Below are 26,473 nucleotides of genomic sequence, written 5' to 3' on the forward strand. Positions count from 1 at the left end.
CGATGGCAGACTAGCAATCAATAATCGATTAATAACCAAAATATTTCAATGGAGAATCTGTGTCAATACTAAATTGAAAACATGCCTCAATTCTCAATATCATAGTTGATTATTGCATCATAGAAGCATATATTTTCGTTTTGATCAGTAATAATAGTTTATTGTGGGTAAGATTTGTGCTGAAAGAAAACTATGTGGAAGAGGTAGCTACATGTAAACCAAGACTGTTCTTGTGCCCACACCATTATGTGTCAAAGAAAGGAATGCTCACCTAATAATAATAATAATGGAAGCCAACAAAGACAACAACATGGTAACCATAAACAGCAGGCCCTTTTATTCCTATATAATAAAATATTCAAGTGATTAGAGATGAACAGTGACATTGCTAATATCATATACATATACCCACTTACTACCAGGGGACTTGATAACAAGTATTCATATTACAAAATAAAAAAAAAATCAATGAGATAAACTATTCTCAGAATTAAACATAGGTTAAAATACACAAGATTACTATTCTCAGAATTAAACATAGGTAACTACATATCAAATTACATTGTTTGATAAAGAAATAAGCCTCTCATGATAGTCAATGTATACCAAGGCAGCCATTAAAGGTATTGTAAAGAGGTTTTCTACAAATTTTATGTGTATAGGAGACACTTATACCATTAAATTGCACCAATTGAATTTATAATCAGACCTCTATGGTTCTTGCAATTCCAAGCTATGTGTTTTATGACATCACTATTGAAAATATAGCAGCTTTTGCAGTAGTGATGCCATTAAAGACTTACTTTTAGTGAAATTGCAAGAAACACAGACGTCTGACTGCCGGCTATTATATATTCATTTATATTAAAGGGGTTGTAATTGTAATAGGTCTTTTGATGTGTTTTATTTGCATCAATTAAATTTTCTTTCAGATGTCTGTTATTTGTGTAATTTGTTTTAACATGTTCTTTTTTTGAATGATTTTTATTCTCATATTCTGATTCCAAAAGTGGAATAATTCTTATAATAAATCACACTTACCGTTTTTTTTCTCTACTATATTCAGAATATTGGTCTATTGAATTGGAGGTATATGATTTGGATGACATTGATGAAGATGATTTAGGAGTAAATGAAGAACTCTGTTTGGACGGTGAAGACTGGCTCGAATGAAAATAGGAAGGTATTTTTCCAATTGATTTGATTGTTCCTCTAAATAAATCTGTGAAAAATGCTGAAATAAAGAGTGAAATTTTTTAATAAAGATTGTAAATTTCTAATTTCTTTAAAATGTTACCACTTTAATATAACTTAATTTAATATGTAATAGATATCCATTTAAAAAAATAAAACTCAATTATCTGTCCAGTTTTTGTACAGTGTTTACAAACTGAAAGGTTTTGAATTACAAATTTATTGCTCACCTGCTATCGTAGTGAAAATCAATAGAACACTGTCAACAATAGTTTCTTCATCTTCAGAATTACTAGATATACCACTTCTATCTAAATCTATACAAATACAATAGACAGTGTTAAGACCGAACAATAACTTTCTGAACAATAACCTCTCTTAACAGGCATCAATTCGCAGCAATCTATTTTGACTTACACACATCAATACAAAGCTCCAATTAGAGCAAAAATTGCAAATAAAAAACAGTAATGTGTCAATGTATTGGATTCAGTCAATGGCATCATCAAAGAATTGACAAAAAAAATTTCATTCACTTAAAAAACATGATTATAACTTACCTTCCTCATCATCTGTATCCAAACCTGAAATATAAATTTCAAAAGTTTATATTCAGTATTCCATTAATTTCAAACCTTTACTAGTCACAATCATTAAACACTAATAATCATTTCTCAAAAACAATAAAAAAAATTGCATGTAGATTATTAGTAGATTATTGCCTGTAGTATTGTTGTGAAAGGGGCACAGAAATGCTCTTTATTAAGAATTTGAACATTTTATGTTTTGTCATGTTTCTATGTTGAATCTACTTTCCAGAAATCAGAAATGACAGGTTAGTTAAAATAGCGACTAAGCATTGTTTAAACTATAATATAAGAATTATACAGGTTCTTACCATACATATGATTAATAGAATTTGAAGTCTGTTGATTGTTGACATGTTCATAAGATTTAGGTGAAGAATATTTATAACTGGTTTCATCATAATCTACTCTATCATTATAATCTATTTTATCATTATAATCTATTTCATTATCATGCTCATAGTTTAACTTCTGTTTGATATCAGAGCTGGTACGACCTGAAGATGAAGAATATGTTGTCTCCGTGGTTTCTGTTGTAATTATCTCTGTATCATATTGGTTATTAGAACCGAGGTACGAACTACGTCTATCATTGCTAGCGTTTATATTCCTATCTCTATTTGTCACACTGCCACTATGAGAGTCTATCATTCCTTTTACACTATGTAAATGATGTCCTGATCTAAGCAGCATACCATCATCTCTTACTCTCCAACCTACAACAATAATCGACAAATAATTAGCGAATATAATAGTATAGTAAACAGGTTAATACCATAATATCAAAACATACTGTTGTGGGAATAAAGGTATGAAGGAAGTGTCAATCATTTGAAATGACTGTTGAATTTTTTCTCTGATCCTTTCAAAGTCAAATTTTTGTATCATCACAGGTAGGTTGGCTTAGTAATACTTAGGCTAACCAAAGGAACTGCCAACACTATTTCATACTAGTACTGGCACAAAACATTGCGATATGGCATGCTACGATGTGTATTGTAACACGAGGCCCTGTATCGATCCTTACAAATGATTCCATAAAAAAGTGGTAATTTTTAAAGTTAATGAATGGAATCACAAATTTTTGCAGTGACTTGATTGAAATTGTTGGTAACTATTTATAAGATGGTGGACGTTAACCACTCCTATCAACTATATTACCAAATATAACAGTTATAAAGTTATACTAATAAATATTGACACCTTGAATATTAAGTGTTAATTGTGAAATTATTAAGTGTTTATCCCATCACCCCATATTACAATACATTTTGTATCATGATCCTTGTATCACAATACATATCAATATGGCATGATTTGCGTTACCCAGCACTATTTTGCACTATGCAATCAATATCAAGGTGCTCAAGAAGTATAAATACTTACGTTTACTTGGAGTAAATTTGGGGAGAGACATGTCTATTTCTTCATCACTAGAATAATCCAACTCTTTACTTTCACTATAAGAACTCTTAATATTTCCACCTCTTTCAAGATACGACGCCTCCAGTCTACTCTCAATATAAGAATTTGTCAGATTTTCTTGTAGAACTTTATGTCTGTCAGTGCTTGTGATACTCCTGCGTTTATTACTACCGATAGATACATTATGAATAACATCATCCCCATCATCTTCAGGATTATAAAGACGATGGTTTCGTAACTTTCTTCGCGACATATTGGGACTTATATATCCTTCATCTAGTACGTCTTGACGATAACCAGCACTACAATATAAACATTTGAAAGAAGGTCAATTAAGGTGATGGATTAGCATAAACCTCGACTTGTTTCCCAAACCCTATTTATATTATGTAAAATGTTATATGTATAATCAGCGTTTAATATTTTATATATGAATATTGAGGTGTTTATACAAGACTTGTTAGCTAATAGGTCTAAGATTCTGAATTGAAGGTCAATAATTAATATTTTATTAGCAAAACTAAAACTAAATACAGGGAATGTCTCTTCTTTAATAACGCCTGATGCCACTCTATAAAACGTTGGTCAATTGAATTTCACTTCAAAAATTTTCATTATTTACGAATTTTTAATAAATCTTTTTCTTTGTTGTTTATAAGAATTGTTTTACTCCTCAGTGTGAGGTTTTTCAAAATTCAATAACCAGCCTATGCTTACCTTTCTGCATAGGTGTAATCTGTCTTAGGCAATCTATAACAGAAGATAATACCAGTAAGTTTTAACACCAGTAAATCATAATCTTAGAGTTTTATCAGTCAGTAAACAGCTAACAATAAAGTCACTTATACTGACTGCACAAAAGCTTATGCAAGGATAAGATTATCAGCAGGTTGTTTGATTATTAATGATTGTGACATCAAATTGAAAACCAAGTAAAACTTCAGATGGTTTTATATCAAATATTCTATTATAAGTAGTAGCATCAATATTGTCAATATTTCAAAGTTTTTCTTTCTACCCGTTCTCTCTTTAAATTTTTACATCAAGCATACATTGTCTAATAACACTCTGTAAATCTGTTAATATCCTTCATTTGGATACAATTTAAACTTACAATTACTAGTACTGATGAGGAAACTTACATGTCAAATATTTCATCCTTTAAATATTCATCAACAGAGAGATCTAGTTGATAAATATCGCCTAATTCATCCCTGCCTACTTTAGTTATAAATTTTTCATCTACTTGTAACTTGCTATTTGATCGGATCAAATATTTGTGATCTCTTTTTGGTCTGAAAAAAAAAAAACTACTACAGATATAACATATAAAAACAGAACACCTAATGATAGCCAGATGGGCTATAAAATGGATGGAACATTCTGTGTAGGCTTAATGAAAGTTCAATAATCTTATAAGTTCACATTTTAACTAGGGTACCTCTGAAGGTCCTTGTTGCATTTAGACTTAGAAGAAAATGATAATTTACTTCATTTATGTACATCAATTTTGGTTAACAGTTTAAGTTATAGACTATGAAATTTGTTTTTTTTTTTAAATATACACATGGTTATATTATTTCAAACTCCTGAGAGAAAAGATCATCCATACAACAAATAACTGTAAACTACCAGCATCTATTTACTAATTACCGTTTCACATTGGATTAAGGGTAATAAATCATCCAATATCACAATTTCACACTTTAACATCATGGATGAATAAAGCATTTGATTTGAAAAGTTGAACACAGCAGCCTTCCTACCTTGAAAATTGAACACCTGTGCTTTGATAGCAAAACTAAAAAGCCTATATCCCTAAAAACCTATCCCAACACAGTTAATGTGGTACACCAATACTATTTAAGATTTTAAGCAGTATTATAATAAGTGTGCATTTAAACTAAATTGTTAATCCATTGATGAATAATAATACAGTAGATCTGGTGTAAAGTACTGAAAGTAGGTCAACTGACTCAGTTTTGAATTTTGACTACTAATATCCTGCATACATTAAAACAGGTGAAGCCTTTACTTTTTATTGGTGTGGTCCACAATGTATCATTGTATATCATTCTAAATAATCATACTCACTTTGTACTAGGGAACTCCCAGTCAAGGGAATCCCAATGGAAAGATTGCATTACTTAAGATCCAGAATGGAAAGGTTACTGGCACTGCTACCTATAGACCACTTAGCCCTTTGATAACCTGTTTTTGTGATTTGTGGGCATTTTAATACCACAGTCTTTAAATGTTACTATATGAGTTTAATCACTATCAAATTTAACACATTTGACATCTTAAAATCATCAATGCAGTTTGACCCAAGCCGAGAAGCTTATATCTGATTGGCTGTTATACTTAGATTATTTACGGCCACCCTTCACTCAATACAGATTGCACGCCAAGATGATCCTGTTTGACACAAACAATATTGACCTGATTAAAATGAAAGTAGAAATTTACGAACTGTCATTGGAGGCTATAAATAATAATCCAATCACATCTTAACATTTGATACTTCCGGTTAGACTTGATGAAAGTACATCTCATCCAAACACCCCAAACATGTTTTCCCTTGTTTCAAGAGTTTTTCGGACTTATGAGACTACTTACGTAATATTTAATGTCACAGATGTCTTTTCCGGTGATTCATTCATTAATTGTTATAAATATCAAATTCAAAACCAAATAAGATACTTTATTTCAGTAAAATCAAAAGTTCAACACAAAATCAAATTTTGTTGACATCCGTTGAGCGGGAATTGGGATTTGTCAAATTCAGAAATCTTTTATAAAAAAAAAAACAGAATAGAAACGAACGAATTGTATTCGCTAGATTTTTTTGGAAAAGAAAATATACTTTTATATGTCATATAATATGGAAGCCAACTTATTTTGTTGCTGAGGTAACCGACAACCGTGGGGGCTATATAAATGCCAGACATCAGCTATGAGGGCTCATGTTCCAGCCTCTTAATGATATTTTGACAGTTGTCAGTTATTAGCTGGTGTAGCCCACAACTTTCAAGATAACTCTCAGAGGCTGGAATAGGGGCAGATCTTTCGGTCTAGGCCCTTTTATAAGCTCACGGAAACTACTGAGGGGTGGGGGGGGGGGGCATTTTACTGCATTTTGCATAAGGAGCATCAATATCCCTGTGATGATGAACTATTTCTTTTCCTTGCCTATTCTATGCATTACCTATTATAATTGAATAAGCTATATATGCCCATAAAGAACATAACAAAAGAAATAAATTATAAATAGAAGAAGTTTATTCATTAACTATCTCTAGTTTGAATTCTCATCAGGATTTCTCTTGAGTAGCATCCAACATTTGTTGTATATCTGTTAATTTTTCTCTGGGTTTTCCCATTTCTTCTCCTTTACCAACTTCTACTTTATTAATTTTCTCCCAGCTCTTAAAATCTACTACATTTACACCTGAAATAGATAAATTGTATTCAAGATATGATGTGTTGGGCAAAATGGAAAAAAACTGTTCTTTTTTACGCTAGGATATGTCTCCAGAGCTGTGGGGTTAGTTAGATAACAACACAATGTTAATAATCATTAAAACCATGTGACTGTTTCTTACCCTTTTCTCTGAGTATCGGTAAAATCCCATCTTTCCCCGACTTCTGTATATTAGGAATCAGACCACTATTCATGTCACTGACAATCAGTTTACCAGTATTAAAACCATCGGACATAGTAGATAGTATTACACCTACTGGACCTGATCCAACCCACCCACTACAATACATTCCTACAAGAGAGACACAAAAATTCCAACATATTAAGTAACTTTAAAAAAACCCATCTTCCATGAAGAGGGGGTTGTTGTAGAACGATAAGAAAAGGCCTTTAAATGTAGATTTATCCCATTGTTAATTAAACATAAAAAACATCATACCATTAACACTATTGATGTGTTGACAAAATCAGACCAAAACACAGGTCATCACAAAATTTATGGGAACTTTTCTTAGTTCTGTATGTAAAAGTAATTGCAAGAATTCACATTGCATTGCATTTGTGCAAGAGTAAAATGTGTTTCAATCCTTTGGACACTATTTTTCTAGTACCAACTGATTTAGATTTTCAGTTTGAGGTTAAGTTAAATGATATCAATACCTGTGACTCCAGTTACACGACCATTTTCATTTGGTATAACACCTCTCTTCTGATCAAATGGTATAGCATCATCAATTGGTATACTTTTATAACCAATACTTCGTAATACCTGAAATATGTTAATAGTATTTATAGTTTTAGTAGAAAATAAAAATCAGTCTAACAGTTACCATATAAAATATAAAACCAGCTTGATATTTCACTGTTCTCTTTTAATCAAGATACCTTTTTTCTATTACTGAACTCTTCATAGACAATTTCTAATGAAGATCAAGTTGTAAAATCAAAAAAAATTAGATGACAAAATACTCACCAAACCACACTTTATCTGCACTGTTTCATCAGTTGACACAGCTTTTTGATTTAATATATCATCACCTTCTAGTCTATTTTTCACACATTCAACACTGTCTATTCTATTGTCATTATTAGAAACTATTTTAGTTGGACTCAATAAAAATTTTAACTGCCATTCTCGAATAGCTTTACTCCAATGAATAAGATTATTATCAGTTGGATTACAGCCTGTTTTATATAATAAATCTGTTAGTCTTTTTCTAGGTCGAGGTAGCTCTGGAATATCAAAATTGAAAGTGTGGGTTATTTCCTAGTTGATATATATTTTGAAATAAGTTCATGAATAATTCAATCATTGTTTATAAACCACACTCACTTTTTAGACAAATAGATGATGCAGTTAAAACAACCTTTTTTATAAGAGAGGGGTTGTCTCATATATATTTGTTACCAATTTTGTGGGTTTTCATATATGTAGAAGTGTGTTTAATGATCAGTTGAAAATCATGTTTGATAAGCATATAAGTCTTTTGAAAAACTTAATGAACCAAGTGATGAGGACAAATATTTGTACCCTTAACACTAGACTGGAGCATCAAATATTAACATACCTTCAGTTAAACTACCAATAAAAGAAACATCCTCCTTTTCAATAATAGTCCTACAATCTTCTAGATTTATCATTTCTCGTAATTCTTTAATAGTAAACGAAACCTGTAAGGGACCTCTTCTGCCAACTACATACACTTTTTTAATATTGGACTTTGATAAAGCTTCTAAAGCATGATTTGATATATCTGTTTTCTGAAAAAACGAAAAAATAGAATAAGTGTTTAATAATAAGTCTATGACATTGAGCACTGTTTGATTGGAAGTAATTTTTCCATCATTGCCAATACAAAATATTTCTGACAAAATGCACACAATGTCAACATTTTCATATAAAAATATATATACATTAAATTAAATTTAGAAAATCTTTTGAAGATTTATTTTTGATAGAAAAACTTACAGATAAGGTTGATGTGGGAGTTAATAAAATTCTAGCTACATCTAATGCCACATTACCATGTCCTAAAACTACAGCTGTATCACAAGATAGGTCTACTTCCAGCTGAAATATTTAACATTAAAACAAGATTAAAAGACGATAATATATCAAATGACAGGAACCGAAATCAAAATGGCATATTTGAGGAAAGACCGGCCTAATATTATCATTTCAGGTTACAAAATTAAATTTATCAGGGAAAATTGATAAAACATATTTCTCTTCAAAACACACTTACATTTCTATCTTGTGGAAGACCATTGTACCAACCCACTAATGCTCTAGCTGAAATAACATTTGGTAGATTCTGTCAATAAACAAAACAATTCAATCAAATTCACATCTCCTAAATTAACAGCATAATATACTGAGCATATATGTAAAAGATCCATAAAGAAAAATAAAGTAAATTCTAGAGAAACTAGTGCCTAGTATATGTCAATAAAAAATTTAGTTGGCCACCCATCTGAATATGTTCAATTGCATGTAAAGACATAAAATATTGTGGATTTTAGTATTGACATTATGACAAGTTTTAAGCCAATTTTAAATGTTTATAGTAACAGGGACCAAAGCAGATATACTGTCAAAAATTGAAGGTAATCGCTTAATTTCAACAATAAAAGGTTGATTCAGAACTATTTACCTCTCCTGGTATATCCAACTTTCTATCAGCATCAGCACCATATGACTGAAATATCAAGCCCAATATCATTTAAACTTGATTCTATAGTGAATGATATATGAAGTTTCCTGACAATAATAAACAGAGTTGATAATTTAGGCATCTGTTGAATTTCAAAAGGTGCAATTTTCTCTGTTACAATGCAGTTTGTTTTTAAATGTTACACTTGACCATACTTATGGGCTTGTTGTCAGAAACATTACTTCAAATTCAAATATTTCTAAATCTAATAATTAACAAGACAAAAGAATTGGATGTTGCAAACTCTCTAACAAAGGAGTCCATTAGCTATTCTGAAATGAAATGAATGGAGTTTTACGTCCTACTTTTTCTATTAGCTATTCTGAGAATTTATGTGTGAATTATGTTGATTGTTAGTCTGAGAGAATAAATGAAAGAACTCACCAGAACAATAGCATTATAAGCTTTCTGTAAATGTTTGATAGTAATATCAGTACCAATGGAAACATTTCCTATAAAATTACATCTTTCATTCTGGGCTGTTTGAGTGAACGTATTTATCACATTCTACAAAATAACAATTATAGAGTGTATACAAGTATTTCATTGAACTATAAAGATATCCAGAATTGAACAATATACCAGACCATATAATGAGCACACTAAGGTAATATAACACAGAACAAGTCTTATTTACAAGATGTTAACTAACCTTGACTTCTGGATGATCAGGAGCTACACCATATCTCACTAAACCAAATGGAATGGGTAATTTCTCATATATATCAACTTTTAATTTGGGATGTGCCTGAAAAAAATATTTTCCATATTATTTGCATCAATGATAATTCAAATTACATAGAATTGGTCAGGAACTTGGGAGCTGTATTATGTCTGATTCAGCAAAATAATGAAAAAATAAGAAAAATAAATGCCCAAGAAATGGACCCTAAATCCAGTTAATTACCTTCAATAATTGTTGTGTAGTATAAAATCCAGCAGGTCCACTTCCAATAACAGCAACATGAGGCACAAAATCACCTGAATTACCACAATATAACCTTCTATATCTGTTTAAATTTCTTATTAATCTTCTAGTAAGATTCTGAGTATTTTTAATCAACATAGCTGGTTTTAACAGCTTCTCTCAGAATACAATGGTGCTAGAAATAGATCAATACACAATAAAGTTTTCAAGAACTGATTCATTGACAACTTGCCAATTGCATGAGATTTTAATGAGATGCTGAGTTTTTGTATTAACAATCTCCATTGCAAGAAGGACTTTCAAAGTTCTTGTGACGAGCTTTACAAAGACAGCCACATTAACATAATTTTCTTAATTCTATTTCTAAACTGCTGAAGACTTGGTTAGTTAGCGAGCACTCTTTCTAAGACACTGACTGTTCTGTCTGAAGAGTTTGATTCAAGTGACAATAATGTTGTCTACATATCTAAGGCCCTTAATAACCTTTGTAATCAAGTTCTAAGACCAGTGAGAACTATAAATTATACTACTATTATTGGTAATTGTATGGGCTTGGAGACTAAAGTTCTGATTGTTGATAGTGATAGAAGTAGCCATTAGAACTACAAAAGTATAACAATTTGATTAGCTTCCAACTTTGTGTGTAATGCATGACAGCGAGGAAGTTCTAAACAAGTAAATACTCGTTAAAATATTTTTTACAAAGTATGTTGGCTAAAAGCCTGCAGAGTTCCCATTTACTACCTACACATTCATTGTCTAGAATCATGATTCATTTTCTATGAACCTACACCAGTGTGTTGTAAGGCCTTAAACTTTCTTAGAGTTTAAGGGTCAAATCATTGATAGTCCTCGCGTAATAAATGCTACAGATGTATGTAAATTACATCAAACAGCTAAATTGTATTGCAAAGCTGGTCCTTTTTTAAAATTGTTTGATTTCTCATTACGCTATCATCTGGGATCTCTATATAACATTCTGTGAACCCTAAAAAACAAAGCACTCTTTTTTTATATGGGTTCACAAGCAATCCGGAAGTGGAGTTAGTAGCGCCATTATTATCAAGTTTCCTGGTTTCTCGGTCTTGAGAAGTCTCAATATTACTGCTGATTAAGCCTTTTCTGCCTCTTCCATAGTGAGTTGACACCAGATTATTTCTACTTCTTCTTTTTGATGTTTTGATAAATGGCATGGTTACTTCTAAAGCACTTTTATGATAGGATGAACTTTTTTACCAAAGTTAATCGACATCAATCATGTGCCATGATGTAGATTTGGACATAGAGGGGTGGGGGCGTCTACAAAATTAACAGGCACCGGTCAGACTGTGACTCATCCGTGTGTGATGATACAATGCTATTGTTTTTTTTTAAATGAAATCTATTGTCATTGGAATATGTTATTGTTATTGGTTACAATTTCATTGATCCATAGATATTTGATTTTGCAGATCTATTTTGTGCTTTGTTACATTTTTATTTTTAACTTTTTGTTTACTTGCACCAAAATATATCAAAAACATTGTGTCAACTTAATAACAGTTGATGTCTACCTATCTGCTTGACTGTCTGTTTACTGTTTCTGTGTAATGAAATTATATTCTAAGAGTTTAGGTGTACCGGTATCAAAAAGGCATAAATAGTTGGTGATGTCTGTAAACTACATATTTAATTTGTATTCTATTATATACAAATTCGGGTATTATTTATTTGATTGTAAGACAACTAAATGTCAGAATTTTATTTTGGTAAATGCTATGGATAGCTGAAATATTTTAAAAGGGAAAGGAAATAACATTTAATTCAATAACTATAATTACTTCTTAATTTGAATGAAATAATTGAACCAGTGAACTGGTTGTAGATAATTATGACAGTGATTGTTATCAGCTTTTGAGTTTAATTTCCTCTAAGTTATTTTCAAGATAATCTTTTACTAACAGTGTCATTTTGACTATTGACAAAAGTATAAGAAAGATCTCTTATCACTGAATAAGGATATTTCTTTTGAAAATTGCTATCTTAAGATAAATATATATACAGTCGAGTAACCTAATTTCGTGGAAACCTATTATTCGTGGATTTCCGGAAAGGATTAATAATTTACATGAGCGACCTTGCGCGACCTCCGCATTAGTTTGTTTTAATAAATATGGGTTTTCTGTACAATATCAGCTTGTAGAATGAATCCAGTAGTTTCAAGCAAGGTAAAATGTATTAATGTATACTTTGACAAATACAAAATGGCCGATTTCACTTATTACCAAACGTCAACATTTTTTATCGGCCGAATTTCCTTATAATCCCTAGCCGTAATCGGAATTCCAAGTGTCGTCTGCTAGAATGTAGTCCAACGAATGAAGTCCCGTGATCAACTAGCGGATTCCGTGTCAGCAGAAAATTTCTATGGAACACAAAGTATTCTTATTCTTATGTTGTTTCAGTGACTTTTAGCAATAAATCACGCTACGTATCTTACTTTGTCAGTCACTATTTTTTTTTTTTAAATTGGGTTCTTTGAAGGAATTGTCACTAGTTATAATGAATTGATATTAAAGATAAATACTAAGAGAAGTTAATTATACCACCCGGTATCCATACAACGTGTTTTTCTCGACCTATTTATGTATCAAACATTGTACACGAAAATAGGTGACGCATTCTGCCGCCGTTGCCGAGTTGGTTGCTCATGAAATATGGGTCAAAGTGAAGAATTCTTAAAGAAAATTGAAATAAACCAATTTTAATTATTTTGTAGAATATCTCAGGAAACATCTAAGACATAAAAAAAAAAATTTCATTTTTTAACTTTGACGAAATTCGGTGTTGAATCCTTATATCCACGAAAATAGGTTACACCACTGTTTATATTAATACTTAATATCTATAGTCAGGTTATAGTCTTTGATATGAATTAAAATTGGCTGTTTATTTTAATAAAAAATTGCCAAGAATTTTCAAAGAAATTAAAAATGTTCATAGACAAAAGGGTCAACAATACTTTGTAGATCTAGAGATTTACCATACATGTACTTTCAAAAAATGTTTAAAAAATGGATTTAATTGATGTAAATATTCATCCAGAAGGATTTACTTGTTGTTAAAGAAGTTTGATGATACCAAAATGAGATCTTTTTAGCTAAAAAAATTTCTTCATATGCATAAATACAAATTTTTATTACCGTATTTCAGAAATAAAATGGCTGAACAGGGATCTGGAGATGAACATGAGGTTGATGAAGAAAACACTTTATATAAACCACCAGCAAAAAAAGAATTAAATGAAATTATCAATGCTGATGCAGATGATCCAAGTTTAATTGAATATAAGAAGAAATTACTGGGCTCTGGATTAGATGGCCCAGTTATTGTTGGTAAGCTGTTGTGCTCTTTGAACTTGATATGAGAAGTGTATCTAGATTTGGCTGAAATACTGACGCAGCTGAGTGATTGGAAATTAAAAATGTCAAATACATGTACATTTCACTTCATCTTGTGACAAGCAGTAGGTTGACTAAATGGCCATCCAATGGGTTTAGTAAGGTATATGCATTTATATAGACTCACTTGTGATATACAGAATGCTTTTATGGATTATTTTTCAGAACCCAATAATCCTAATTTTGTTATTGTGAAGAAGTTAGGTTTACTTGTTGAAGGTAGAGATGAGATGATTCTAGATCTAACAGGTAAGTTATTTATTGACTTAAATAAATGAAAAATAACTAGCCTACCTTAGAATATCAATAACTTGTAAAAATGATGTGGGAAGTGTTTAAACCAGTGTAGTTGACGACTGCTAGCTATGGTTTAATCCAAGAGGATTGTACAGTTTCACACCTGATCCTCAGTTCAATGTCTTTCTATTGATTTTTGTTTTATTCTAAAGACTACATCAGATGTATTAAAGAAGTGTGTTATATTCCATAATATTGTCTTGTGTTTTGTTATATGTGCTCCTCGCTTCAATATGTCGCTCAAATCTTACATCAGACTACTATTAAGATCATTTTGATACGTATTATCACATGCAGGCGCTAATTTGAAATTTAACTTTCCTGCTTGCAATTTAACAAAATTTTAATATGAGATCTGTTGGTCATGTTGGACAAATTGAAATTAAATGACTCCATGTTGGCTATTAATGATAAATGTGATGACAGGTACCATACATAGAACACTGTTTAAGTTTGGTTAAAAGTTTTTCAATCTTAACAAGCAAACTAATTATTGAAATTCTACTTGAATATAATTACAGGGGATAAAGATACTATAAAAAAGACGTCATTTGTGTTAAAAGAGGGCTGTACGTATAAAGTTAGAATATATTTCTATGTACAACGAGAGATAGTCAGTGGATTGAGGTACAAACAGAAAGCTTATAGAGCAGGCATAAAAGGTAATTAATTTATTGAAATATCGAATTAACATTTTTTGTTTATATTTACTTTATACGAAACAACTTATTTTCATGTGGATCTTAGCAAATTGGGAGTTTTCTGTCTTCAAAATCACTGTTTTGTGATTATTTCTTATAACCTGGGCTGGAATTTTTTTGTTTTTAATATGAACATCTAATGCCTGGGTTTTTAATATTTACAATGTTGTACACATGTAAATTATTGATTCTACTGCTTGTTAAATTGTTTACAGTTGATCAGAAGAATGTAATGGTAGGAAGTTATGGACCTAAGCCAGATCTACAGTCATATACCACACCAGAAGATGAAGCACCCTCTGGCATGTTGGCTCGGGGAGAATATAAAATAGATAGTTTGTTTACTGATGATGATAAAAATGAATACCTGTCTTGGGAATGGAAATTAAACATTAAAAAAGATTGGCAGTGATGATACCTCTATACTACTCAACTCTTCTGATATTTTGTTAGACTTTAGTACAAGTTATTTCAGACCACAATGTGACTTTCTACTCTACAAAGACTGGTTTGATTTAAACAGATATTTTTCTGAAGAAGGTATTAGAACTATTCACTGAAATTACTCGCAAATCAGAGTCTTTATTTAAGTTTTATATGGATACACATGTAAGCTTATGTAATATATCTTTGTGTGAAAACAAAATGTCTGTTAGAATCATACTTGTCTTTGTCTTAAGACTACAACAATCAATTAAAACCGAAACTATCTACAAAATAATAGATGTTTATTCAATGTCATTGTAATAGAAACAGATAAACAGAATGATTAGGTCTTAGACCTGTGGCGTAAGCTTATACTTCCCTTTATAAATATAGAGTAAAGAAAAGTAACAGGAAATTGCCAATTTTTTTCAAATGAATCATATTAAAGAATCAATTTCTCTGGACTAAACTTTGTCAAATTGTGATTTATGTTGAAAAAAAACAATAATGATATGATTCCCGATACTTTGATTTTTTTGTTTAGCTTTTTTCATTTGTAAAGCTTCAACAAATGAATGATGTGAATTTTTGCCAAATATTATTCCAACTATTATTCTTAATGACATTGAATAACTTTAATTATTTATATGATCTAGATGTACATGATTTATAATTTAGAAATTTTGTCTAATGTTACTTCTTAACGGTAATGCTAAGTCGAATTTTATGATTTTCTAGCAGTTTTGACTTGTTTTAAACTTTTCATATGTAGATTTATTGGGTATAGTTAATAATGTATGATGGTTATTGATTTTTAAATCACTTATCCAAGACAATATAACATACATAATGATTTCCATGATCATAAATTTGGCATTGTGATCTAAAATTCATTCATTTTAGAAAGCGATAAGCAAGTCTCACCTATTATGTCATTGAAATAGACTTTGTGTTACCTTGTAGGAGTTAAGAAACAATTGTGATTTTTTATTATCAGCTACGCAATAGTTTAAACACACGCTTTATTGATCTGATTTTCGCTTATTATTATCAAGGGGTATCTGAGACAGTTTGAACTTTGAAAATGGATTAAAGTTGTAGATGAAGAGTATGGATGTTCAATATTCAATGATATTGAATGTTTTTATACCAAATTTTTTATATTTTATATAGTCAATAAATCAAAGAGGAGAGGAACAATTTATTTTGAGTAACATTAATATTATTATTATATTTTGTATATCAGTCAGTTTTGTTTATTATCCCTCCCTTTCTGTTGTCAAACCCTTTAAAAAAAATTTCTGATAATTGATATTAATAGAAATAATTTAACATTAAAGATACTGATTGAATAGGATTGTGGTTCAAGGTTTATTGGTTCTGATAATTCTTTGTACTTTTATTGTAAAAAAGGTCATGATATTGCCTAAAGTTCGGCCAGTTGTACAATGTTCGTATATCACTTGCTGTTTTAATATTTTCTGGCTTTCTTCAGTGGGACAAGGTATTAAAAAAAATTGAAAAAATTGAAATTTTTAATTAAAATGATGTTATGAAAGCATGGCTCAGTTTTCTGCCTTCAATTTGTTAGTATTCATCTAATTTGTGCCTTTATCTAGTTTATGCTAAAAGTAATAATTGTATTATATAGTAAAGCTTATTCTTTATTTTCTTTGCTTTATACGCGTAGGGGCATGGTTTGGTTAGGCATATATTTCTTTCTTAAAGCTATTAGTGTATCATATAATATTAGATATAATTGATTTTATTGTGAAAAACATGGAATAAAAATCAAATTAGGGATTAATTTAGGTCATTAGGACCATTGTTATAGTTAAAATAAGACCCAATAATTTTTTTATTTAGGTCTTGTTTTGTTAGTTATGACATTTAATGCTCTCTTTATTTCTCCTAGTTTTGCATTGATAGTGCTCTTTTTAATACATTTTCATACCAACACAGAATTTTTCAAACAATACAACATTATAAATGAACGAATCTTAATCAGTAAGAAGCTTGTGAAGTTTTTTTAGATTTGTTTAGGAACTAAAGATCAAACACTGAATGAATGCATGATGTGAAAATATTAATTCCAAAGACAGTTAATAAAAGACAGTTGAAAACTAATCATGACATTCCACGTGACAGTGAGCCTTATTTACTGCTAGTTCAGTAGTGCTAGTTAAACACAGCTCAGTTCTGCTGGTCTGTCAAATCTTGCTAGAGACATAATTTATTAGATGTCAAACTGACACTCCCAGTTTTCACTAGCACATGAATTGTCTGAATAGAATATTAGTTACTTTTTTTTAGACTACTTAAATATGTAACAGTTTCATTGTGTTCATGACCACCTTCTACATTGGGAATTCCTTTTTTGTCTTTCCATTACTGTTCAGATGTAAACCTAGCCTGTTGAAGTGCTTGTCTGCCAAATTCTATCAGCAAGGTGTTTATTTGAAACCTTACCTACTTATACTGAAAGGTTTAAGTGGTACAAAAGAATAAAATATTGGGCATATTGCTTGTAACAAGCACAGGCAGAGAGCTAGGGAAACCAAAATATTAATTTCATGTCACATTTTACAAGTTACACAATAAAATCTGTATGCCTATCACTGTGGTTTTTACCTCTTAAATATATACACCTGTATTTGCTTATCACATAACCAATGCCTTATATATGCAAATAAAACCTGTTTTCTTAATATGTGTCTTTGGTTTATTTGTTGCTTTCATGGAAAGAAATCCTCAAGAGACAGTTCCTTTGATAATTTCAACAGATGTTTGGAATTGCTGCCAAATCAATTATAAAATCAACAGAACAAGTTGACATAAAGGTGCAAGCAAACATCATGGGTATTTATATTTAATTCCTTTCAATGAAGAATGTTATTAAATTGACCTGTATTATTGATCACATACTTTTCACATCCAGATATGTGTGCAATTCAAAACATTAATACAAAGATCAAGTAACTGAATCAAGAGGTACTGAATATGCAGTTGACTTGTACATACTTGCATTTCCATTTATTCTACCCCGGGGCAAAATTGTTGGCTCAGGATCATAATTAAGAGACAAATCTGCTAACTGTGGGTTTAAGATCATTGACAATGTGATATAAGTACAGGTTGGTTGGTAGATGACAAGTTTACGTTCACGATATATGTACAGCTCCATATTTTCAGTTGTATCACTGGAAGCCTAATGTCAGATACCATGCAAAGTTAGAAATCAATTCAAAATAAAAGCAATAACAATCTTTTATTTAAACAAACAATAATAATTTACTCTGGTTGGGAAACTTCATGTGATATATCAAAAGGCTGATCATGTGGCAGAGATTCTGGGGCTTCTTGAAGCTCAAGCTGTTGTTGTTGAATCTGTAGCTGCTGAGATTGTAGACTAGCCTGTACTAGTAACTGAATAGCTTGATCATCAGCTACCATAGCCTGATCACTAGTCAGACATTCTACTTCATATTGGACCGTATCCCCAGTAAATACCACAGTATTATTATCATTTATAACAGGAATATCCGCTTCATTTAATACAATATCACTCTGTATAGTCACTTCTCCAGACTCTGTTAACTGAGCCAGAGTCGCAGCATCAATATATTGTAATATGGGAGCAGAGTGATCTCCCTCTAGTTTAATCTGAGTATCACTCACAGTATCACCTGTCTTACAATGTTGATTCTGTATATGTTTATGGAGGTATTCTTTCCGAGCAAATCCCCTACTACAATAGTTACATACATAGTTTTTCTCTTGAAGATGTGTTGAAGCAAAGTGTCTTTTAAAACTTCCTGCAATTTAAACAAAACACAAGCTAAATTTAGCGTCATTTCTATTATGAACGAGAAGATAGTTAGGTGGAAATGGACCATGTATTTTTTTTAAATTATTACAGGAACTGCATAATATACACAAGCCAAAAATTTGCATTGTCTGCAAATAGTATTTGTCTCATTCCGAATCGGTTCTTCTACTGAGTGATTTGGTCTAATAAAATATTTAATAAAGCAGCACCAGATTATGCAATTCATTGCTATGTTCAGTTCAATTCTAAAATTGTATATACCTAGTTCTAAAGATCAAACTTACTTTTGGAGGAGAATATCTTCTGACATTCATGACAAGAGAAAGTTGGTCTTATGTCTGGATGTTTACAAGCTTTATGAACTTTAAGTCTTGACACTGTTTGAAATGATCTGTTACATATATCACAAATAACAGGGACACCACCACCCTTCTCATGGGCTTTAAGATGATACTTCAATCCTTCCTTACGTTCAAATCCTCTTGCACATATATTACATCTGAAATTATATTCAAAAACTTTTTTTCTTTGATTACGTCATTATTAAAGGAATACTACGTAAAGGAATATATCAAACTTAGCCAATAACAGCATATTATCAGTAGATATACCTGGTGTCATAAATAACATAACAGGATCCTTATATAATCTGATAAATCCAAAAAACTAAAAGTAATTATCAATAAATATGCAATCAACAATTAAAAAACACTTATTTAATTTTCCAATAATTACTTTATAAATTTTCCAAATTTAAAGATTCTAGAGGGATTCTGTTGTAACTTTATGACACCAGGTAAGTTCACTGATGAATATATACTCATATTGACCATTATTGAGAATTAAATTTTATGTTCATTCTAAGACGTAGTATCACTGGAAGAAATCAATATATGTGCCTCTAGCAGAATTGTGTTTTAAGACTCCACTGGTTGATCTAGGTAGCTTGATTTAGCCAAGATAACAGGTCATTTTCTCATCTCTCCTTATCAGATCACACAATTACCATTTCCTCACAGCACTTGATGTGGATTATCAACATGTTCAGGTTCTATTTTATCTCTTAAGGTCTATGCATTAACAAATAAAATATAACCATTACTTAATTGACAGATCTTGTCTATGTTTTGACTCATCCTAGATATGTTTTCAACAATATAACTTACAGATAAGGTTGATCTCCAGTATGTTTTCTATGATGTAACTGTTTAGCTTTGATAGAAGTGAATCCTTTATTACAATAATTACAGAAATACGGCTTAGTTCCACTGTGTCTCATCATGTGAACTGAAATAATTCATTATTCCAATTAATCTATTCAATCATTACATGTATTACAGTAAAAACTGCAACATTAACAATTAAATTTCTTTATCAAGTTTTAATTAACTAAAAGTCAATAAAATCCAATGGTCAAGATTAAATGTAATCACTTTAACAGTATTATGTAGTGTAGATGTAGTAGATGTTACACACAATTTTCAGGTATATGTATATGTTATATAACTACAAGGACTCCTGAATTCTTCTATGTATATGGCAGATAAATGATCAGCTTTCAAGTTTCCACAAACCATCAACTATCTCATACATCCTGTCTTAAAGTAAAAATACACTTACATTTATATGCTACTTTACCACTAAATACAGCTTTACATATACTACATTCTCTCCAGGTACACTTAGTGCTGTTAATATTAGGCTTTACATCAATACTGGTTCTCTTCTTACAGTCTCTGGCAGTAGTGGAACATTTTGGAGAAGTGAAAGCCAATGTGTTAGTTGATGCATCATATGTCGCAGGAATCACCAGCTTATTGGGTTCCTCACGTTCTATTTTAATTGGTACAGGTAATCGTACTGGTACAAGTGATTCAAGGTGAACTGTTTGTTTAGGTTCTTCAACAAAAGCCTGTACTGGCAGTTGTTCAACTTGTTTAAACTCTGACTCTGCTGAAACTGGATCTCTCAGCTCTTGAGTACTACTATCATTAGGTGGATGTGAAGTTTCAGTGATATTTTCCACTTCAGTGATCGGGGGTGGTGATACAATGGTATTTTCACCGTCATCAACATTTTCCTTCTTTTTGATAAGATCATCAAGAGACTGAAAACGAGAAAATGAAATATCACCATCAGACGTAGTCTCATTGGTAAGGTTTCCCTTTTAGAATAAAGACAAAATTTACTAAATTATATGATGCCAATGCAATTGTTTGAATTTGAAATTATTTTTCAGATCATTAAGATATTATTTTACAATTGAAACCAAAATTTTGATGTAATCTTTGTGTTGATATTTGGATTTGGATTCTGGAATAATCAGCATTTGTGCAAGACCCTTTTTTTATTATCGGCTTGATTGGTAATTTTGCACATTTGCAATTCATGTTATGAACCAGATGTTCAATAAAATGCGTTGGAACAGGGTTTATAATGTATAATACATTATGTATTCCACGTGTGCCAAAAAAACAGGAGGTGCAGACAGAATTTAAAATGGTGGAGAAAAGAATAGAAGGGTAAATTTTGTATGTGACATAATCTGGTTCAGCACCATGTTCAATGAAGAATTGGAACAGATGGAACTTGTTCAGAGCTCACTAATCAAGCTCTATCTATGTTTTTGATACATAACAGTAACTATCGCTGTTTCTTTGAGAATTTAGTCTAAAGATACTTACGCCATTATTAAAATATATACTAAATTTATCTTTTCTGTCTTCAATAGCATGTTTGGTTGTTTTAGATTCTGTTTCTAACTTCTCAGTAACTAAACAACATTGACTAATATATCTATATACATCATTAGTCTGACCAATCCAATAATAGTTTGTTTTAACTGTATCCTGAGTTTTATTTAACCCCAGATGGTGACCTAAATTGAAAATTCATTCAGAATAAATAAATGGTTTTAAAGATTATATTGCAGTTCTTTTCCATGTACAAATTATTAATCATAAATGTTGATCAATATGCCACACAAAAGAGCATTGTGAAGTAATATCTATATGATTTATGCAGAATTGTACAATGTTTTGGTTTAAATGATATTTAATTCATTTCAACTTTACATTTTCAACAGAATGTAAATAAGATTTCCGATATACACCATACAATATTCTGGTATTTCGTTTCGCAAAATATTTGCAATATAATTGCCATTTTTTTTGCCATAAATTTGGATAAAACATTGGATATATCAGGAATATTGTGACCTCCAAATTGCCTGCCTGGAGTTATATTCACTATTGTGCAAAATTAAGAGAATTGATATTTACCACTATCTTTAATGATATGCGCATCTTTAATAGCTGTTCTTTTTTCTTCAGAAGTAAATAAACAGAGTCGTGGTTTATGAGATGGTTTATGTTGGTAATATAATAAACCATCTTTCTTCATATAGTTGGCAGCTTTACGTCGTAATGTTGTTTTCCTCTTCTTGTCATAGTGTGTAGGATATGATTTATTATCTAAATATTCTCTAATAATATCACTGTTTATTTCTTCTTCCTGTATAACAATCAAGATAAAATCTCAAATTATAGCATATTAGAGAGCAAGAGCAATTTCCTACATGGATTACAAGGACTTAACGTTTCTTGTGGAATTGAAGACGTCACAGACCTCTGATTGAAAATTGGAATGGTGCAAATTGATGCATCCGATATTGTCTCTGATACACATAATGTTTTTTAGAAAACCTAATTACAATCCATGAAATGAGCTCTAGAAAATATTGCGAGTCTTGGGAAATAAACTAACCTTTAATTTTTCCACATCCTTCTCTTCTATTTCCACTGATTCCACTTTTCTAATATCTCCATTATTACACTGAGGACAGGCTCTAACAAACGCTTCACAATCTAATGTTAATCCTCTCCAATAATATTCCATAGCAGAAATACAATCTATTACTTTACGTTTACATAGATGGGTTCCTGTGTACATACAAAACATGGTATGAATAAGATATAACCTTAATCAAGCTTTTTTCAATATGTCTATTAACAATGTTAACAATAACAGCAATTGGACAGTCTACAGCTCTACCATAAATATGACTAGTGACAATGTGAGAGCAACATTTTTCCATATATTGATGATAGTTTGCTGCATTAAATAATCGAATGTGAAATTCAGCATTAATCATTGATCCTTGAGCAAAGTTATGGCTTCACGATATATGATATATTTGTGTGTAAAGTGGGATTGCCAAACTGTGGATGCGCATTATACTGGAAATTATACAGTAAACCAAAATCCTTACCTTCATCATCAACATGAGCTCTAGCCATCAACCTCACTCTTTCCTCTTCACTGATAATAATTTCTTTCTCTCGATGTTTAGATGTAGCTTGGTAATATAGATGATCATTTTCTAGGCGGAAATTAGTGATAGCCTTGCAGTTGGTTTTAACTTTACCACTCGATTGTTGTTTCTCTAGGTAATATTTTACTCCATTATAATATTCTTCTGTTTCAAGCTGGAAAATAACACTCAACAGTTTGAATTGACCACTTTAGAATTCCAGACAATTTCTTTGAAGCTGAATCTATCTTTATTAGTGAATGAATAAATTTTATTAAAGAAGTGCACTTATTCCATGAGTGTCTTGTGTTTGTGATTTGTAGGCCTTCTCCTCACTTCTAAATGTTGTTCCAGTTTTATATGAAAGATTCTTGGGTGAACCTCTTTACTTCCAGCATTTTACAATGATTTGTCAAGTGTAATAATACTGCGACCTTCTCAGACTTACTATATTTTGACTACTGATTAAGAAATTATACATTGTGTTATGAATTTGAATCCATATCTTACTAAGTTATTGTTTTTATGGCAAACACAAGTAATCAGAAACAACCATCCTCTAATATTTACCAGAAATACGGCCTGTACATCCTGTACAAACTATTGCTCCTTTGTTTTGGTTAACCAATAGAAGAGGTAAATACTAATCATAGCTAATTTGCCTCTATTAAAAATTAAACCTTTTTATCATTTTTTTAAATTTAAATAAAAAAAAACTTACCGAAGAAATAGATACATTAAATTTATCATGTCCTTGATCTTCTGTAGAAATTGATCTTTTTACCTGATATGGAAAATAAAACTCAAAAATTGAAAATAGATGCCACATTTTCTAATGATACCAACAAAATATGATATGGGCATCACTCGAACAATTAAGTTTCTATATTTTCTGATGGTAAACAACGTTATGTTAACTCATGTATATAAAGTTTTAAATCGCATGGCTTAAAATTTGCATATTATAACTTTTCATTCCTTAATAACCTTATTTTTTTTTCAATTACATGTATTACCTTTTGAGGGCTATTATTTGATTTTGAGGACCTTCTATTTTTCCTTGAAATCTGAACTTTTTCTGTTCTCGCTTTCTGAAATAATCAATATGAAGGAAAAATCAATGGAAGCATTAAATCTATAAATCTAAGCAAAAATATATCAAAATAAAAATCTTCAAAAGCAAATTTCGAAATGTTTGAATATATTTAGGACCGTGAAAAAAAGTAACCTTTGCAGGTGTTGACTTCATTGGAAATTTACGTTTTTTCAGCAAACATGACCAGTCTTGTTTGATACCACGTAGACTTCGTCTTGTGTTTGAAACAGGGTTCGGTTTACTTTCAACCTCTGGTACATAATCTTTATCATCATCACTATCCACTGGTGGCTCATTTTCATGAGTTACACAATCTCCATCCTCATCAGACATCACATTATCACATGCTGACACTTTATTCTCAACAGTTACTCTTTCTTCTTTTTTTACCTCCCCTTTTTCATTTGAAACATGTTGAATTTTCACCTGTCTGTTATTTTTCCTCACATTTACTTTCTTATTAAAAACTTGACTTCTTCTGCTTCTTCGTGGTGAAGGTGATTCTTCATTTTTGTCAAGACTTTTCTCCTCGCCATCATTAGTACACATTTTGACCTCTTCAGTAGAATCGTTGACCTTTGAAACAAGATTCTGATCACTGCTGTCTGCAGATGTATTCAGTTCACCTCTTCTCTTCCTTGAGTTTCTTGTGACTGGACTCATAGTGACTTCTTTAGGTTCACCAGTAACACTTTCTGTTTTGGGCAAATCTTCATTATCTTCATTTTGTGATTTAATATGTTCCCAATGAACATTGGATTCTGGTAGCTCTGCAGGGTGTTCATTCATTGCAATATCTGAATATTGAGCAGGTGCTTGTTCTATGGATTGATATTCATCACAATCATCTTCGTTTGGTGTGTCTATATTTTCTAGCTCTTCAGACTGAGTTTCCACTGTCTGTGAATGTTCATCTTCAACTACAGAAGTCTGAGGTAATGTTTTATCAGGCTGTACATCCTGACAATTATTATTTTTCTCATTCTGTTGTGCTGTAGGAGCCACCTCATCTCTTTCAAATGTTTTATAAATTTTCACCAAGTTCTCTATTTGTATATGCATTGATTCAGTATTATTTGTGATAACATTTGGTAATTGAGGATCTCTAAAATAAAGCATTTAGATAATATTAATCTGTGACAGAAGTACTGCTTTATATCATTGCATATAGCATAAACTTCAGTTTCAGTTGAAATAAATAGCGGATCTTCAACGATTGCTTGTGAAATTTATGAAAAGAGTTGCCAGATTTAATATTTCCCAAGCTTTGGCAAGACGTGACCTACTTGTACATAATTTGCATAGTTAATAACTATGTGCTACGAGTTCATATTTTTTTTTATGAAACTGTGTTATGAAACTGAGAACAGTACTGTTGTGCGATAAACAGTATTATTAAATAATTACCTTCCATGTGCTAGAAATGCAGCAGACTGATTATCTTGAATATTAAACAATCTAAATGGAACTAAGAATATGTTTAGACACTTATACCAGTCTTCTTGATGATTCTTCACAAAACATTCAAACTCTTCTCTCATTGTATCCAATAAGGAATCTGAAATGTTAGGAGAAGTAAAAACATCTAACATATTCTAGAGCCCAACCCACTTTTTCATTCAACTGGCTAATTTTCTTTAATCAAGTGGAGACTTCATCTTTAAGAATTTATTGATCACATGACATTTGACTGACAGCGAGAGTGATGTTCTTCTTCACTCCCTCTGCCCACTTCTTAACTGCAAAAATTTTACTTAATATAATCTAACTTTTACCAAGAAGGTTTGTCTGAATTCTGAAGATCAAAGATCATTGATACTAGTTATAATCATAAAACTTTAGTGGATTTTGAGCAAATATTGTTCTAAATAAGTTAAAAATATGACAAATCTTACCTATACTTGATGTAGTGGATACACTGATAGATGTTGATAAAGTATCATTTAGAAATTTTATTATATCAGTCATATTCACTCTATCATCTTTCATATATATACACTTCATTACACCATATCTATACAATAATACAATAACAACATT

The 26,473-nt window shown here is 30.9% G+C and overlaps 3 protein-coding genes across 3 annotated transcripts; 1 reads left to right on the plus strand and 2 right to left on the minus strand.

The window, feature by feature from the left end:
* Positions 1-6,474: 6,474 nt before the first annotated feature.
* Positions 6,475-11,111, minus strand: LOTGIDRAFT_229321 (hypothetical protein). The gene is made up of 12 exons (XM_009063876.1): positions 11,081-11,111; positions 10,312-10,507; positions 10,057-10,152; positions 9,789-9,911; positions 9,345-9,389; positions 8,937-9,005; positions 8,660-8,761; positions 8,259-8,451; positions 7,664-7,923; positions 7,351-7,459; positions 6,812-6,982; positions 6,475-6,657 (listed from the first exon to the last, which is right to left on the minus strand). The coding sequence occupies exons 2-12, from the start codon at positions 10,468-10,470 to the stop codon at positions 6,521-6,523; spliced, it is 1,464 nt and encodes a 487-aa protein (XP_009062124.1). The 5' UTR covers positions 10,471-10,507; positions 11,081-11,111; the 3' UTR covers positions 6,475-6,520.
* A 279-nt stretch (positions 11,112-11,390) lies between these two features.
* Positions 11,391-17,905, plus strand: LOTGIDRAFT_183614 (hypothetical protein). The gene is made up of 5 exons (XM_009063877.1): positions 11,391-11,468; positions 13,525-13,706; positions 13,938-14,021; positions 14,591-14,731; positions 14,986-17,905. The coding sequence occupies exons 2-5, from the start codon at positions 13,532-13,534 to the stop codon at positions 15,180-15,182; spliced, it is 597 nt and encodes a 198-aa protein (XP_009062125.1). The 5' UTR covers positions 11,391-11,468; positions 13,525-13,531; the 3' UTR covers positions 15,183-17,905.
* Positions 17,906-18,901: 996 nt separating this feature from the next.
* Positions 18,902-20,319, minus strand: LOTGIDRAFT_97287 (hypothetical protein; the record flags this gene model as incomplete). Its single annotated transcript, XM_009063878.1, has 3 exons — positions 18,902-19,011; positions 19,310-19,524; positions 20,192-20,319. Coding segments are annotated over 3 exons (453 nt in total), but the record flags the coding sequence as incomplete, so codon positions are not given.
* Between the last annotated feature and the right edge of the window lie 6,154 nt (positions 20,320-26,473).

Source organism: Lottia gigantea (genome assembly GCF_000327385.1).
Source record: "Lottia gigantea unplaced genomic scaffold LOTGIsca_6, whole genome shotgun sequence".
Classification (NCBI taxonomy): Eukaryota; Metazoa; Mollusca; class Gastropoda; family Lottiidae; genus Lottia; species Lottia gigantea.